This window comes from Primulina tabacum, chromosome 12, assembly GCF_025594145.1.
Source record: "Primulina tabacum isolate GXHZ01 chromosome 12, ASM2559414v2, whole genome shotgun sequence".
Taxonomy (NCBI): Eukaryota; Viridiplantae; Streptophyta; class Magnoliopsida; order Lamiales; family Gesneriaceae; genus Primulina; species Primulina tabacum.
The window spans coordinates 2363135-2379073 of record NC_134561.1 but is presented as its reverse complement, the minus strand read 5'-3'; the positions used below and the strand labels follow the sequence as shown (position 1 = coordinate 2379073).

Here is a 15939-nt window from a genome sequence, read left to right as displayed (position 1 = left end):
ACATAATTAAAAGTCTAGAATCAATACATCCCCTTAGTTTTCTATGAACAAATTTGGTATCATTGGTTTGTTTTTCATGTCCAAAGGCTGATAATTCAATCTTTTTTTCCCGCTTCAAATCAATGAACGATTTCATTTCATTATTTTGAACAACTATTTTGATTAATTTTATTTGTGTCACGATGATAAAATTTATAATATTAAGTGTTTAATTTTTTTATAAAATTTATTTTCCAATTTCTGTCACTTTTCTTCTTAATTGTAATACAATCTCTAATTTTTTTAGTAAAATAACTTGACACCAAAAAAACTCTTAACAAAAAAATATTAGTGTATGCAATATAAAAAAAAAATTAAGGCTGTAGTAGAGGCAATTTTATCTTAGACAAAAAGCTAGTTGAAGCTACCGTCTTCCCTTTGCCAACTCCTCAAAGAAACGACAGTAAATAAGGACGTAAATGAAACAAATCGAGTAGGATATTATGAGGCTCGAACTCGGCTGTTTAAGATCTATATAGTCTCGAGCTAGATTCCAACTTCTATCACGAGGTTCAAACTCGCCTTGTTTTGAAATTACTAAGCTCTTGAATAACTCGAATTCGGTTCATTAATAACCCGTTTATCATGTTTAACGAGCATGGATCGAGCTCCGCTCGTTTTCGAGCTTCTTAAGTGGGCTTGATTTCGAGCTCATTAAACATAATATTGCTCACGTTCTAGCTGGTTTTGAGTTCGTTAAAGATAGAATCAAGATTGATTATACAATAAAATGTATCTCTGCATATAAAGAAATGTTAAATTAACACCGAAAAAGTCTAAGTCCATTGATAAATAACCAAAACGACAAACCTAACAATTAAAAAAACTTAAAGAAACTATACAAACGAAAATGTTCGTGAACAGTAAACAAACTGAGCTTTAGCTCGCGAAACACATAAACGAGCCGAGTTCAAGCTCAAACTCAATCTCGCAAACAGGCTCGTGAGCTTTAACTACCCGAGATTTCCTCGCATGACTGAGCAATCATCCATTTTCTTGTTTCTTTCAAAGTGTCAGATCACACAAACAAGAAGAAAACACCATTTCTGATGTGAATTCTACATTTAATACTGCTTTGTGATGCAGCTATTTCAGCTCTTGAACTCCTATCATTGCCTTCCCCCTCCTTCAATGTCCTTGTTAGAGGAGATGACTTGAAATTCTCACAATGAAATCCATGTGGCATCTTCTAGAAAAAGTCCCTCCCATTGAACTAGCATTTGAACTTCCCTTCCCAAGGTTTGTCCATTACAAAACACCTAAAAATGTTGTTTTAGTCGACGATTAGTAATCTCAGTCTGTCCATCCGTCTCAAGATGATCATAACTACTATACTTCAAAATAGTGCCACTACAATGAAATAAGTGTAAGGACCGTGTATCATATTATCGTAAATCCTATGATCATTATCGATAATTTATGAATTTGTCATATGATTATGTACATGAGGTATATCATGACAATGAAAATGAGAAAATAAGTGTGATAATGAAATACTGTATTAGATATTGATTAATTAACGAAATTGAAGTTGTAAGAACTTGAGTGGAGAAGCCGAACGCCAATACAATACAAAATTAATATTTTGTACAGAACATGTGGCGGCCGAGCGGTAGAAAATGACCGTCCGAGCGCCAGTGTAGAATATGTTTGTGCTCGGACAGAACGTTCCGCGCCCGATCCGGTAGTTTTTGACCGCCCGAGTGTGGTGCAAGTAAAACTCGGGGACAGAATGTCTCGCGCTCGGGCGCGAGAATTCTACCGCCCCAGCGCGAGAGCGGTGGAGATAAGAATGAGTCTTTTGATTCATTTCTTCTTCATTCCTCATTTAGCAACTTCGAAAAAGAGAAAGAAAATCGATTTCTATCGTCCGAAATCACTTTGAAACGTTGTCCAAACGTGAAACAAATTATAGATTCGGAATCTTCGCGTCGAGAGCTTTCTTTTGAGGTAAGTTTCTTCTAGTTTCAGCAGCTCTAAATATTAAAGTGCTGAAATAGCATGTATTTGAAGTCGAGATTCATGTATGTGGTAGAATAACCGACAAGAAACTCATATTCGAAGTCGGAATTGAATTATGTTATGATTTCGATTTGATATGAATTTTCAAAGTTTCGAAAGATATTTGAAACTTATATTATTGATTTTGGATCGTGTTATTGATTGAAATGAATATGTTATTGATGTAGATAGATTATTAGACTGATATCTTCAAGCTACATCAACTGGAACGAAGAATTGAGGTATGTTGCGACCGGGTAACATACGACATGTATTTGTATCATATGATATATGTTTGATTGAATTGATTGGAGATATGTGTCTATATGCCTTATGTGATGACTTGACGTGGCATACATGACATTGTGATTGGAATATCGATGTATAAAATAAATATTTTGTTAACACACATCGTTTGATGCATACATCGATACATGACATGCACGTTGAGCTATGATCCTTGGATACCCTGATATGATTTGATTGGATTCTGGGGTTTGTGAACACAATGCTATGTTTGGTATTATATGACCCTTAAAGCATAGTCATTTGTGGCCCCGACGATTGATTGAGATTTGGGATTTGATGGCGCTTTGTCGACGCTATCATACGAGTATCCCTGATTGAGGTCGGTGTGCCAGCTCGAGCATTGATTTGATAGCGATTCGATTGATTCTGACTTGTGCTCAGTGGATGAGCATTTGACCTGATACATCCACGACATACATGCATTGCATATCATATATCATCGTTTAGATACTTGTTGTATATATGATGGTTGTTCCATACGGAGCTTTGCTCACTCCCAAGGGGGGCTGTTGTTGTCTTTGTGTGTGGAGCTTATGGGAAATACAATCTGACGGCGTTCCTTCAGTCCCGCAGATTGAGTTCCACTGTCAACTCAGTGCTGCCCTATGCACGACGACCAGTCCTCGAATTCTACTGCAATTTGGTCTCCAATGTTGGTAATAGAAGATCTGCTAAGTATGGAAGGGTATTTGTCCGTGACACTATATATGATTTCTCTCCCAATACCATAAACGAGTTCTACATACTCCCACTCCTGCATATGAGGATGCTCTCCCGCACATCGATGATATTATTTCTGAACTCACGGGGGGCCTCATCACTAAATTTCCTACTCTCCCCAAGCGCCTTGATGCGGCAAATCTGACCTCGTTTTACTCTGTTCTGCACAAAACTGCTATTCGAAACTGGACTCCCTCTTCAAACACCACTGTGGTCACTAGACCACAAGCAGTTGCTCTCTTCACCATTGGAACAGGGCGGAACTTCAACTTCGGACATCTGGTATTCACCACTGTTCTTCAAGTTGCGGAGGGTGGACTAAAATTGACGAAGCTCCCATTTCCTTCCTTGATTTTTGGGATTCTGGAATCCCAAGGCTTTGTTTCTGATACTGAGGACAAGTTGATCGACATAGGAAAACCATTGAAAATTGCTCCAGCATATTTTAAAGGGAAAAGGGTAGTTGATCTTCCTTGGTCTGCAGCAGGTGCTCCACCACATACTACCCACACTGCTCCTTACTTGGTTCCTCCGACCATTACCAGTGTTGCTCCTGGTGTTGGCAACACTGCATCTGAAGACTATGTCGTATTGATGGTTCCCGAGGTCCATGCCCAAATCGCAAACGGTCTTCAACAGATTAAACAAGCTCGTGACACCATTGCATATGCCAACAAGCAGATAACCCAATCCAATGCAACAATTGCATATTATGAGTCTTTGATTGCGGATTATCGATTGCTCCTTGAAGTGGGCGTGCATTCTGGTCAAAAAGGGGGAGTTGTTTCACCAGGACCAGAAGCTGGCACCTCTACTGCCGAAGCTGGCCCCTCTACTGGTCCCTTGACTGGTGACAATGAAGATGACACTGATGATTAGATTACTTAATGCTTATCTTTGTTATCCTTTGTTCGTGCTGCTTTATGTTTGCTTTTGTTCTTTATTGTTATTTCTTATGTTATAATGAAGAAATGAATTTGAGGTTAAGCATTGTAATCAGCTCAACAAGGTTTAGGTTTGTGTTGTGGCAAGTGCTGACAACACGGTGCACAACACCCCACTGCACAAACTTGTCAAATTCAGAGAGAGATGAAATTTAAGGGGAGATAAAATATTACATCGCAGGGGGAGTCGTGTCACAGTCGTCATTGTTGGAAGTTTTGGCCAGCAATGCGAAAATGGGGAGATTGAAAGGAATATTTTATTCCTAATTAATCTTCAGATTGTATTCCGATTTTGCACTCCTAACCAAAACTAATAGATTTGATTTCCTTGATATTGTGAATCTTTTTATTAGGATTTATTTAATTAATTTAGGAATCTATCTATAAGTTTGTTACTGAAATATAGTGTAGTTACCTTTGGATTAGAGTTTGATTCCTATTAAACTCTTCTTTCCTTGTTTATAGGTGGGAATGATCTATGAAGATCTAGGGCAAAGAAATGGACTATATATAAGTGGTTAAACTATCAATAAAGCAGGGTAGGAAGATACGCTGACGGCTACAGAGCTTTGCTGAGGAAGATTCGGGTTTCGAAGATTTGCAACAAGAGCAAGAGTGGTCCGACGATCTTGTGACAATGATGTCGATTGGTGTTGCCAACACTTGAAGTACAACACTGACGCAGAGTGTTGAACGAAGAGTGGTTTCGTTTAGTTTTAAGGAATATATTTTTGTTTTATGCATCTAGTTTTTATGAGGTTTATTTTGATACATTTTTAATTCCTTGATGTGTCAAGGAATTTGAGTTTAATATTCTCACTAGTATTGTTTTTTGTGTAAACGATTTACATAATTGTTCTAGTGAATTTCTTGCCATGAGGCATCGCACAAGTATTTGTACTTGTGCATAATTCAAATCTGACATTTTGTTATTAAAATTATATCAAAGTTAAATTATAAATTTTCGCTGCTGTGTTGTGTGTTGGTGTTGTCAACACTGAGTACAAAATCCAATTCTGATATATTAATTTTAATATTTAGTTCTTGTTAATTTATGCGCAATAATTCTTTCATGTATATATATTATAGTATAAAATTCTGAACAAATCGGACTCTGATCATAAATCAAGTTCATATAAAAGTCTGAACAAATCTGTTCATAAATCAAAGCTTCAATTCGCAAACGAAGAAATGAAGATCATCCGGGGTGAGTTTTTTCTACTGTTGACCGAAGAAATATGAGGAGAAATCAGGCGATTGCTCTGAATCGGAGACGAATTTTAGGTCCGACTGTGAGTAATTATCCATATTCTTATTTTTGTGCTACATTTCATGGTGTAAGATCTCAGAAAGAAGAAGAAAAACCCATTTTACTACATGAACCGAGATTTGATTTTAGTGGTATAAATGAGCTGGACGATGCTGTGTGCATGTTTCGTGAAATGGTGAGAGTGAGACCGAAGCCTTCTGTTATTGAATTCAACAAGCTATTGTACTGTGGTTGGAAAGATGACACACTATTATGCTGTCACTTTAATGTTTGATGAAATGCGTCAGTTGGGTGTTCTCGATGATTTCACCATGAATATAGTGATTAATTGCTATTGTCAGCTGAATCGAGTAGATTTGGGGGTCTCGATCTTGGGTAGCTTCTTCAAGCTTGGTCATGAACCAGACACAATCACCTTTAGCACTCTCATCAAAGGGTTCTTTTCGGCAGATAAGGCTTCTCATGCGGTGGAAATTTTTAAAAAGTTATTAAGAGAGAAACTATGTGAGCCAAACGAATTCACATATCTAGCCGTGATAAATGGGCTGTGCAAAGCTGGGCACACTCTCATGGCTAGTGATTTGCTCGGTATGTTGGAAAAAGGAACTTGCAGACCTGATGTCTACTCTTATAACACGGTACTCGATAGTCTCAGTAAAGATAAGATGATAGATGATGCACTCCGATTATTGTACAATATGATTGAGAAAGGGGTTTCGCCAAATGTAGTTACTTACAATTCATTGATCCAGAGCCTTTGCAATTTTGGCCGATGGAAAGAGGTGAAAGACTTGTTTATTGATATGCAAGGTCTCAACATCTATCCAGATGTGATTACTTTTAATATATTGGTCGATGCGTTTTGCAAGGAAGGAATGATTATCGAGGCAGAGGATTTGTTGAAAAGCATGAAGAAAAGAAATATTTCGCCTGATATTGTCACGTATAATGCCTTGATAGATGGATACTGTTTTCGAGGAGAAATGGATAGAGCACGAAGATTGTTTGATTCCTTGGTATTTATGGGTTTCCAGCCGTGTATCATTAGCTACAGCAGCATGCTTGATGGATACCTTAAGAAAGGAATGGTGGATGAAGCTTGGAATGTTTATCATGAAATTTCCTCCAAGGGTTTGGGGCCTACAACAATTTCCTACACCATCATGTTACAAGGATTATTTCGTGCAGGTAGATATGAAGCTGGTCAGAAGCTTTTCAATGAGATGGAAGCTCAGAAAGTATATCCCGACATAATTACTTATTCTGTTATGTTGCGAAGCTTGTGTAAGACTCGACAATTTACCCAAGCATTTTGGTTTCTGCAAACTATGGAAGATAGAGGTCTCAATCCTAACATAGTCATCTATTCTATCATGATAGATGGATTATGCAAGGGTGGAAAACCTGATGTTGCTAGAATTCTTTTCAACCAACTTCATTTGAAAGGTTTGAAGCCCAATGTTGTGATTTATAACAGCATGATCTTCTCACTTTGCCTAGAGGGACATGTAAAAGAGGCAAAACATATGCTGATCGATATGGAAAAAGGTGGTTGTACACCCAATAGTGTGACATTCAACGTTTTTGTTCAAAACTTGCTAAAAAGAAATGAACTTCACGAGGCAATGCAACTCTCGGAAGAAATGGTAAGAAGGGGTTTCTCAGGTGATGCAACAACCGTGTCCATGCTATTTCATAAGTTCGAGGAATGTCGAGATAGTGTTCTGCTGGATATGATGAAAAGGCTTGTTCCAAGAAAATGAATAATCCTTCTCTGAAACTTCAGTTTCCCTAAATTCCTAATTGAAGTCATATACATCTTTCCATACCAATAAAGATATGAAACTACTCACATAAAATGGTAAGTTTGTACGCTCTAAAAATCTAATGATTGCTGAAGCATCGTTTTTATGTCGAATGCATTCTACGTTTATTGCAAAACTTTAGTCGGTTTAGCAACTTGTTTTTTGTAATTTCAATTTAATTTTTATTTCCTTGTGTCAGTTGATTGTTCGTGGGACATGGAAGTCTAAAGAGAAGGCAGGTTTATGAAAGACCTGGTCTGCTATTATTTACAGATGGTACTGAATTAAGTATGATTTCTACGCCCGATTGTGTTTTTTGTCCAAAGCTTGCTGAAAAGAAGAGAATTTTATGAGGCAGTGCTACTCTTGGAAGAAATCGGGAGTTCCGGACGTGCTTGTCAAATCGACACTTCTTTAGAATGAAAATTGTGTCATCCAGTACAAACCAATACAAGATCTGTTTGGGTCGTATATGAATGGAGGAGTAATCTTGAATATTTTCAACCGTGATTTAAATATACCAAATGTCCACTCATCTGCATTCCTCAAAGAAGCATGACGAAGATTGAACAACTCTTTAGCATCTTCAGGGCAGGTTTTTTCGCGTTATTCACTCGTCCGCCTCTGGGAATACCACTTCCCGTCCGACTTGCATGTGTTAAGCATGCCGCCAACGTTCCCGCTTTTTTTACTACCTAAGGCTTCGATATATTTCGAAATCGAAAAATCTCTACTTTTGAGTTATAATCAAAATTAAGATATAGATTAACTAAAATTGCAGAAAATAATTAAACATGAGATGTTATCTAATAATAAATAAAAATATAAATTTTACTTAATAAAAATAATTACAAGTAAATAAAATATTATAATTGTTCATTATGTAGTGTAATAATTTTTAAAAAATTTTAATAAATATAGTTTTAAATTTTATGAGGTTTTATGACTAGAACTCCAAAAATAAAATGAACGATGTTAATAATTTTGATTTTAAACTATTTCTAATCATAAAAAATATGTTTTTAAAAAGTACAAATAAAAGGAAAATAAATAGATGAGAAAAGAATGAAAATTTTAGTGTTTGTATTGAGAATGTGAGTTTGAGATATTTCTCGATTCAATGTATATCCAAATCTTTAAGTTGAATCAAAGATTTTTTTTTGATATTTTATTGTTGTATTTTAGACTGTAATTCTTGTACTTAATAGAATTTCATAGTCATTAAAAATCTATTGACATTTTGAATACATATAAACTTTTGTAGAGTTTTTAAAAGTCAAGTTTGAATATTACATGACTTTTTAAAATTCTACAAAAGTTTACAGTGAATGTCACTAAACTTTTATAGAGTATGTAAAAGTCTAGTTTGAATATCTCTAGACATTTAAACTCCATAAAAGTCATTAAAAGTTTAGAAGTAATACGCTCCCTTAGTTTTCAATGAACCAATACACCCTCTTAGGCTGTAAGGCCCGAGAATTTTATCCTATTAATCTGAAATGATTTGGGGATAATTGATATGATTATAGACGGAAAGGATCGGATCGGGAAAGACGAGATGATGCATGAAAATGTGCGAGGAACAGTAGCTCTCGCGCATATGCGCGGCACAGATGCGCGCATATGCGCGACATGGGCAGAGGACCTCGCGCATATGCGCGAAGTGAGTCGCGCATATGCGCGACATGGGCAGAGGACCTCGCGCATATGCGCGGAGATGAGTCTCGCATATGCGCGAGCTGCCGAGAAGCCGAGCACCGAGACCAGTAGGTCTCGCGCATATGCGCCGATGATGTCGCGCATATGCGCGAGACGTGTAATAGGCGGAATGAGCCACTCGTCCTCTTGCATGTACGTGGATGTATATATATATATATATATATATATATACACGAATCCTTCCCCCTTCAGAAGAGAAGAATCGAGAAAAAAGTTTCTGAAAAAGGGTTGAAAATCCTTACGCCTTTTGTGAGAAATCCGTCTATCTGATTTTGAATCCGACTTCAGTACTGGGTTTCTATCGACGTAGGCTACAACTGGACGTAAGTTTTACTACGTTTTGATATGATTTGAAATTATGGTATTGTCAGAATCTGATACGATTCTTATATGATGTTCTGGTCATGTTAGACATCGTATAATCGAAACCAGACTGAAGAATAAATACCATATGGAATTGTTATGATTTTCGGAGTTGTTTTAGAATCGATTTGATATCAGAATTGAATTATTACCGATTATGAGATGTTAGAATTGATATCTGACTGAGATGATATTGCTGGGTATATTGAGACTATGACGTTGTGCTGTTGAAACAGAATTTGATTGAATTCTGATTATATCCAGTGTTATTTGAGTGGTGTGTTGATGCGGTACCCTCAATATTGTTATTGTCAGATTGAGTATTGACAGGCTTTGAGTTCGAGACTTCGACAGAGTATCAGAAAGAAAGGTATAAATTAATGTTGAGTTGGGATTGCACAATTCGAGTGAGGTTTGACTCGAGTCTCCCTAAATCACATACTTAGTTTATTACATTGATATTTGTAATTGATGAGATTGATGTTTATAGTCTATTGATTTATAGCCACTGCATGTATTGACTACTGATTCGTTTAGTCATTGGCTGATCCGCCTAGTCACCGGCTGATTCGTCTGGTTATTGGCTGATTCGTCTAGTTATCGACTGATTCGTCTAAACTTTGGCTGATTCGCTTAATTACTGACTGATTCGTCTAATTATTGGCTGATTCGCTTAATTACTGACTGATTCGTCTAATTATTGGCTGATTCGCTTAATCCTTGACTGATTCGTCAATTCTGCGGCTGTTTCGCCCAGACACTGGATATATGAATTATATCGATGCCGTTTAGGGTTGATTCATTCCTATCGACTGAGATTCGATATAATTATCAATATCTAGACATTGGGATCCCTAGGTTAGAGTTGAGTCGAGTCTGAGACGACGCGTTGTTTGAGTCGAGTCTGTGATGACTAGTTGATTTACAGTTTTATATCATTCATGTTTGTTGATTGGCTGCATGTGAATGATATTTGTTATATGCTTTTGTATATGTTTTATATGATTGCATGTTTACATTGTTTATACTGGGATTTATTCTCACTGGAGTTATCCGGCTGTTGTCTTGTTTTGTATGTGTGCATGACAACAGGTGGGACAGATTCAGGGTCGAGGAGATGAGGAAAGATCGTGATTAGAGTGGAGGCTCCGGACTTGGATTAGAGATAGGGTTGGACACTTGATATTAGCTGTTAAACCTTAGTTGAATAAATGTATGTAGTACAGGACTTGTACTTTTATACTGAGATGTATATATGTTTTATTTCACTACGTTCCGCATCTTAAAAAAAAAATTAGACCATGTTTTATAATTGATTAATTAGTCCCAATTATGATTAAGAACATGATTAGCGTCCGGGTCCCCACATAGGCCATCTCCAATCCATATCCTCTATTTTTCATCATCTATCCTCCAAAATAGATATCAATGATCTCTATTTTCAAAAATCTTCTCCAACTCATATCCTCTAATATTACCAAATACTATATTTATTTAATTTATTTCATTTTCAACACATATCATCTAAATATTATTAAATACTCTAATTTACTTCACCATTCCGATTCCGACCTTCCACCGTACTAATTTACTCTCATGATTGCAATGAACTAAAAATATGTTTATCTTTATTATTGTGTGTGTGTTTTTTTATTTATTTTTGGTGATATGTCACTTTTAGTATTGTCTAAGTTTTTATGTCTAAAAATATCACATGTTTATTAATTTAAATTAAGTCAATAATAAGTGTTTGTAATAAATTGTGTTATGTATTTCTTTGTCATTAAATTATTCATTAGTTCTATTTGATAACTATTATAAATAGTAAATTATAATTAATTTATTAAAAAATTAAAACAAAGTTTGATCAACAAGGTCGACCCAAGCTTTACCTTGGTCGACCAAAGCAAGATACAAGCATGCTTTGGCTTTGGTCGACCAAAGCACCACCAAATCTGCTTTGGTCGACCCAAGTGTGGGTGCGTGATTCGACCAAGCTTGTGTTGGGTCGATCCTTTTTTCTTCAAGCCACCAGTCGATCAATAAAAGAACTATATTGTAATTTTTAAATTATCTATTTTGTAATTATTTCTCACTCCTTTTCAATCCTTCATATGAACAGTGATACTCTATAAACAGAGGATCACTGTTGCATACTCTAAATGGAAGAAACAAAAAGAGCACGGTTGGAGAGGATTTCATCCTCCATAATAGAGGATTCCTCAATTAAGGAGGACGGTTGGAGATGCCCTTAGCCTTTCCCCTCCCTCAAGGTCCTTATTAGAGCAGATGACTTGAAATTCTGACAATGAAATCCATGTTGACATAATCTTTGATGGATTAAATTTGAATAGCAACGATCTTTACCTGTTAAATGCACTTTCTCCTTTGTTCTAAGTCATCTGCTCTAACGAGGACCTTGAGAGAGGGGGAAGGCTAAGCTCGTGAAAAACTCGAACTCGGTTCATTAATAACTCGTTTATCATGTTTAACGAGCATGGATCGAGCTTGTTAAGTGGGCTTGCTATCGAGTTCATTAAACATAATAGAGCTCAAGTTCGAGCTGGTTTCGAGTTCGTTAAAGATAGAATCGAGATTGATTATATAATAAAATGTATCTCTCTCTACATATAAACAAATGTTAAATTAAACCAAAAAAGTGTAAATCCATTGATAAATAACCAAAACAGCAAACCTAACAACTGAAAAAACTTAAACAAACCATACAAATGAAAATGTTCGTGAACAATAAACAAGCTGAGCTTTAGCTCGCGAACCACATAGACGAGCTGAGCTCAAGTTCAAACTCAATCTCACAAAGTGGCTCGTGAGCTTTAACTACCCAAGATTTTCCTCGCATGACTGTGAGTAATCATCCATTTTCTTGTTTCTTTCAAAGTGTAGGACAAACAAGAAGAAAACACCATTTCTGATGTGAATTTTACATTTAATAATGCTTTGTGATGCAGCTATTTCAGCTCTTGAACTCCTATCATTGCCTTCTCCCTCCCTCAAGGTCTTTGTTAGAGCAGATGAGTTGAAATTCTGGCAATGAAATCCATGTGGCATCTTCTAGAAAAAGTCTAAAAACTATGAAGAGCAGTTCAAAGTTTTAAAAAAAAAAATTAAAAGAGTTTATTCACATCTTCTAAACTCAAAATCCGATCACAATAATCAATTTACGACACTTCTTCTTCATCTTCAGAAAAACTCTTATGAGATTATCTCGTGGGTCAAATTTCGATAGACATGTATTCTATCCAACTTGACTCATGAAAAAATATTATTTTTTATGTCAAAAGTATAACTTTTTTACTCCAGATAGGAGCTGAGTCTATTACTATAACAGATATAGATCCATGAGACTGTCTCGCAAAAAACTTACTAATTAATTTTATTTTATTTTTATCATAATTAGCGCTTCACGTGTTAAAAAAATGTTTAAATTGAAAAATCTGATAAAGGAATATCAATATAAAGGGTTGCACATGGCGGAGACTCTTTCTTCTTCACACAGGTTGTCTGAATTTCTGCAAAGGAGAAGTGTCATCTTTGACTTCTTTCCTTGTATACTGACACACATGATAAAAAATGCATTTGGGAATTCTTCATTTTCAAAACAAAATAGGCGTAAAACGATCACGGCCTAGCCATAAGGTGTGAGACTGGTCAACTCTACTGATATTCACAATAAAAAGTAATACTATTAGCATAAAAGTAATACATTTTCATGGATGACCCAAATAAGAGATCCGTCTAACAAAATACGACATATAAGATCGTCTCACATAACTATGTATATATATAAATTTACCACTCTCAACTCCCATTGTATACAAAAGACAGTTGCGAACGTGTTGTGGAGGGGCAAAAACAAATTTCAGGTTTAAAAAAAACAAAAAAAAAACCGGTTTTTTAAAATGAAAATTGATTATGCAAACGTTCCCTAGAAAAATGTCGAGAAGATTCTCATCATAATATATATAAAAAATGCATGCCTCTCTTTGTTCTTTCCTTCCTTTTGACGAGTCTTGAAATGTGAACACGAGAAAAAGTGCAAAGAAACAAAGTGACAAAATATTCCTTGGCTGCAACTATGCAGCCATGTGACGTTTGTGTCAATGCCAATGTGGAATTTTGATGACGATCGAATTGTTCAAGAATGAAATCTTATTGAAACTGTTTGTGTCAGATTCATTTTTCAAAATCCTATCACACCTCAGATCTTATGAAATAAGATGAATTGGGACAGAATTCTGTAAATACGTAGTTGCTTGAATATATTATCCAGTTATTTCTTTTCAATCGTATTGGAAGGAACAAAAAAAGATCTTGTTGTTTTTCAACAATTTCTAATATCTAGTAGATCTCTCAGCAGGATACAAACCCAGATGAAATTCTGATCATCTATACGAGGAAAAAGAACGAACGGAAGTTGTAAGATTCTCAAGAAATTCTTCAATTTCTTGAAGACTGTTGTATGATCTAAAAAATTTTCGATTAGCATCACCATCGCTACGAATTCGTTACACTCGGTGACCATGGGAATTTATGAACGAGGGGATTGAATCTACAAAACTACAAACTTCAAACAATCAAATGTAAATTTTTAGAAACTTGCATTATACATGATAAGCAGAAAGTCCAGTCTACGAAGCCTAATTTCTTTACAAAATTGTGAATAAAACTGAAAACACCTCCCAACCCTTTTATTCTGGGCACATTCCCTCTCATTATTTCCTTTTCTCTATATCCAAGAAAACCAAAGACACAAACTTTTGGATCAAATTCATCTACTATGATTATTTGCAAGTCCGAAGGAGTCGAGTCCTTCGGTCCTGCACCGCACGATCCTATGGAACACTTGTCTAACTTCGAGTTCCAACGGATCCAATCCGTCCTTTATAGCTTGATGAACCAGAGCCAATTCTTGAACCCTTTCCTTCACTTCTGCTTCTTTTTGCATTGTCAATGGAAATTGGACAGAATCGGTTAATTCGTTCATATGTCTAGCACACTTTTCGATCCCATGAATCTCCTTCAACAACCCACAAGAGTTTCTACGGTCCCGTTTCTTGGATTCATCCAAGATCCTTTCATGTAGTGAAAGGATTGGGTCTGCCCAAACAAACTGCTTTGTAACCGAAAGGTGAATCTGAAGGCCACGATCTTGGCAAGGGATGGCGGCTACGAGTGCCCACATCACAAACAACAACACATGACTCATGGTAAAAACAGCCACATTCAACCTATTGGTGGAGATGATCTCGTTAGTTTTTGGAGCTACCAAGTTGCTCGCAATTGCTTGAATCTGCCTCGCTGCTGACCAAGTCCTCGAAACACTCCAAGAAAGAGATCTAAAATGACTTAAAGATCTCAGCTCCCTATGCGCATTGTTACGCACAAAAGACCGATTCCTATGAGCAACACTCGAGCTAGACTCTTTCTCATCGAGCATTCCTATAGCCAAATCGATCAACGCCTTCTTGGCACGGCGAAACTGGCCCTCCCCAATGGTTCTCTGACTGTCCAAAGCACACAAAACAATCTCCAATTGTTTCTGCCACTGCCTAATCCGTTCGATCCCATCACGAATGGCGTTACACACATCTAAAGCCTTGAGAATCCTCCCGAAATAATCCGTAATGTACTTGTCCATCGGGGGCTTATTCAACTGGCTCTTGTTTTTAAAGACAATGACTCTGAAATCCTCTTGGCAGCAGAGGAAAGTGTCCAAAAGCTTTCGGATCCACGGGATCGAAAGCAGATCATCGGAGTCCGATGGTGCTAAATCACGAAATCTTTCAGCCACCTGCCTTTGGAAAGCTTCTAATTCAATTTCCTGACCGGTGGATCCGTTCGGAGACTCCATGGAGTGGATTTGATCACGTTTCCTGCTCGAAATCGGGAATCCAAAGCTTGAAGACGATGCTAGATGAAAATCTGTAGCTGGCATATCTTAAATTTACATCAAAATACAGAGAAATTGTTCAAGAAATTAGGAGACAATTGGAACTTCAGATCAAGGCTCAATGGAACAACAAAAGAGGCAAAAAACCGACACTTGAACCAAAATTTGGGAACCAAAGAACACAAATTTAAGTAAAACCCACAAAACCCAGAAACAAAACACCACAAACAAGATAAAAAAGCTGATAAATTTCAAGAAATTTCCTCACAGAACCAAAGAAAATGCTTGCGAAGAGAACCCAACAGTCACCAGTGATTCTGGACAAAGGAGAGATGAAATGGGGATATTTTGAGACCCTAAACGAAGAGAATGAGGCTTATATCGAGTGCGATTTGGACCGCGTAATTGGGGATTTTGTTGGGGGAAATGGGGAGAATATTTCAGCGAGGTAATGTAATTTGATGGCGAGAATTCATAGCATTAATACAAGTGAAAAAAGTGCCGAAGAAGGGGTGTGGCCCGCTAATTCATTTACGCGCCACACACACACAGCCAACACGCTTCGCTTTTACACCCTTTATTTTATACTTATATCGAATCGTAATCGACGTAGAATTTGTAAATCACATTGATCAGATAAATTTTTAAATACTTTTGATATTTAAAATAATAATTTTTAATAAGTCGAATCCGATAGGATATTTGTCTCACAAAATTATCTTACGATAATTATATGACACAGATTTCTAGAATAATTTTCAAAATAGTGTATCACTCTAAAAATTCCAGCCAAAGTTTATTTTCAGTAATCCATCGAAGGTAAAAACTTGTGTGAGTCGGTCTCACGAGTCGTATTTT

The 15939-nt window shown here is 36.5% G+C and overlaps 1 protein-coding gene and 1 pseudogene across 1 annotated transcript; one reads left to right on the top strand and one right to left on the bottom strand.

Moving 5' to 3' along the window:
- The first annotated feature begins 5124 nt into the window (after positions 1-5124).
- Positions 5125-7704, top strand: LOC142520585 (uncharacterized; annotated as a pseudogene).
- A 6052-nt stretch (positions 7705-13756) lies between these two features.
- Positions 13757-15542, bottom strand: LOC142520589 (protein BYPASS1-LIKE-like). The gene has a single exon (XM_075623634.1). It carries the CDS (start codon positions 15124-15126, stop codon positions 13960-13962), a length of 1167 nt encoding a protein of 388 aa, XP_075479749.1. The 5' UTR covers positions 15127-15542; the 3' UTR covers positions 13757-13959.
- Positions 15543-15939: the final 397 nt, after the last annotated feature.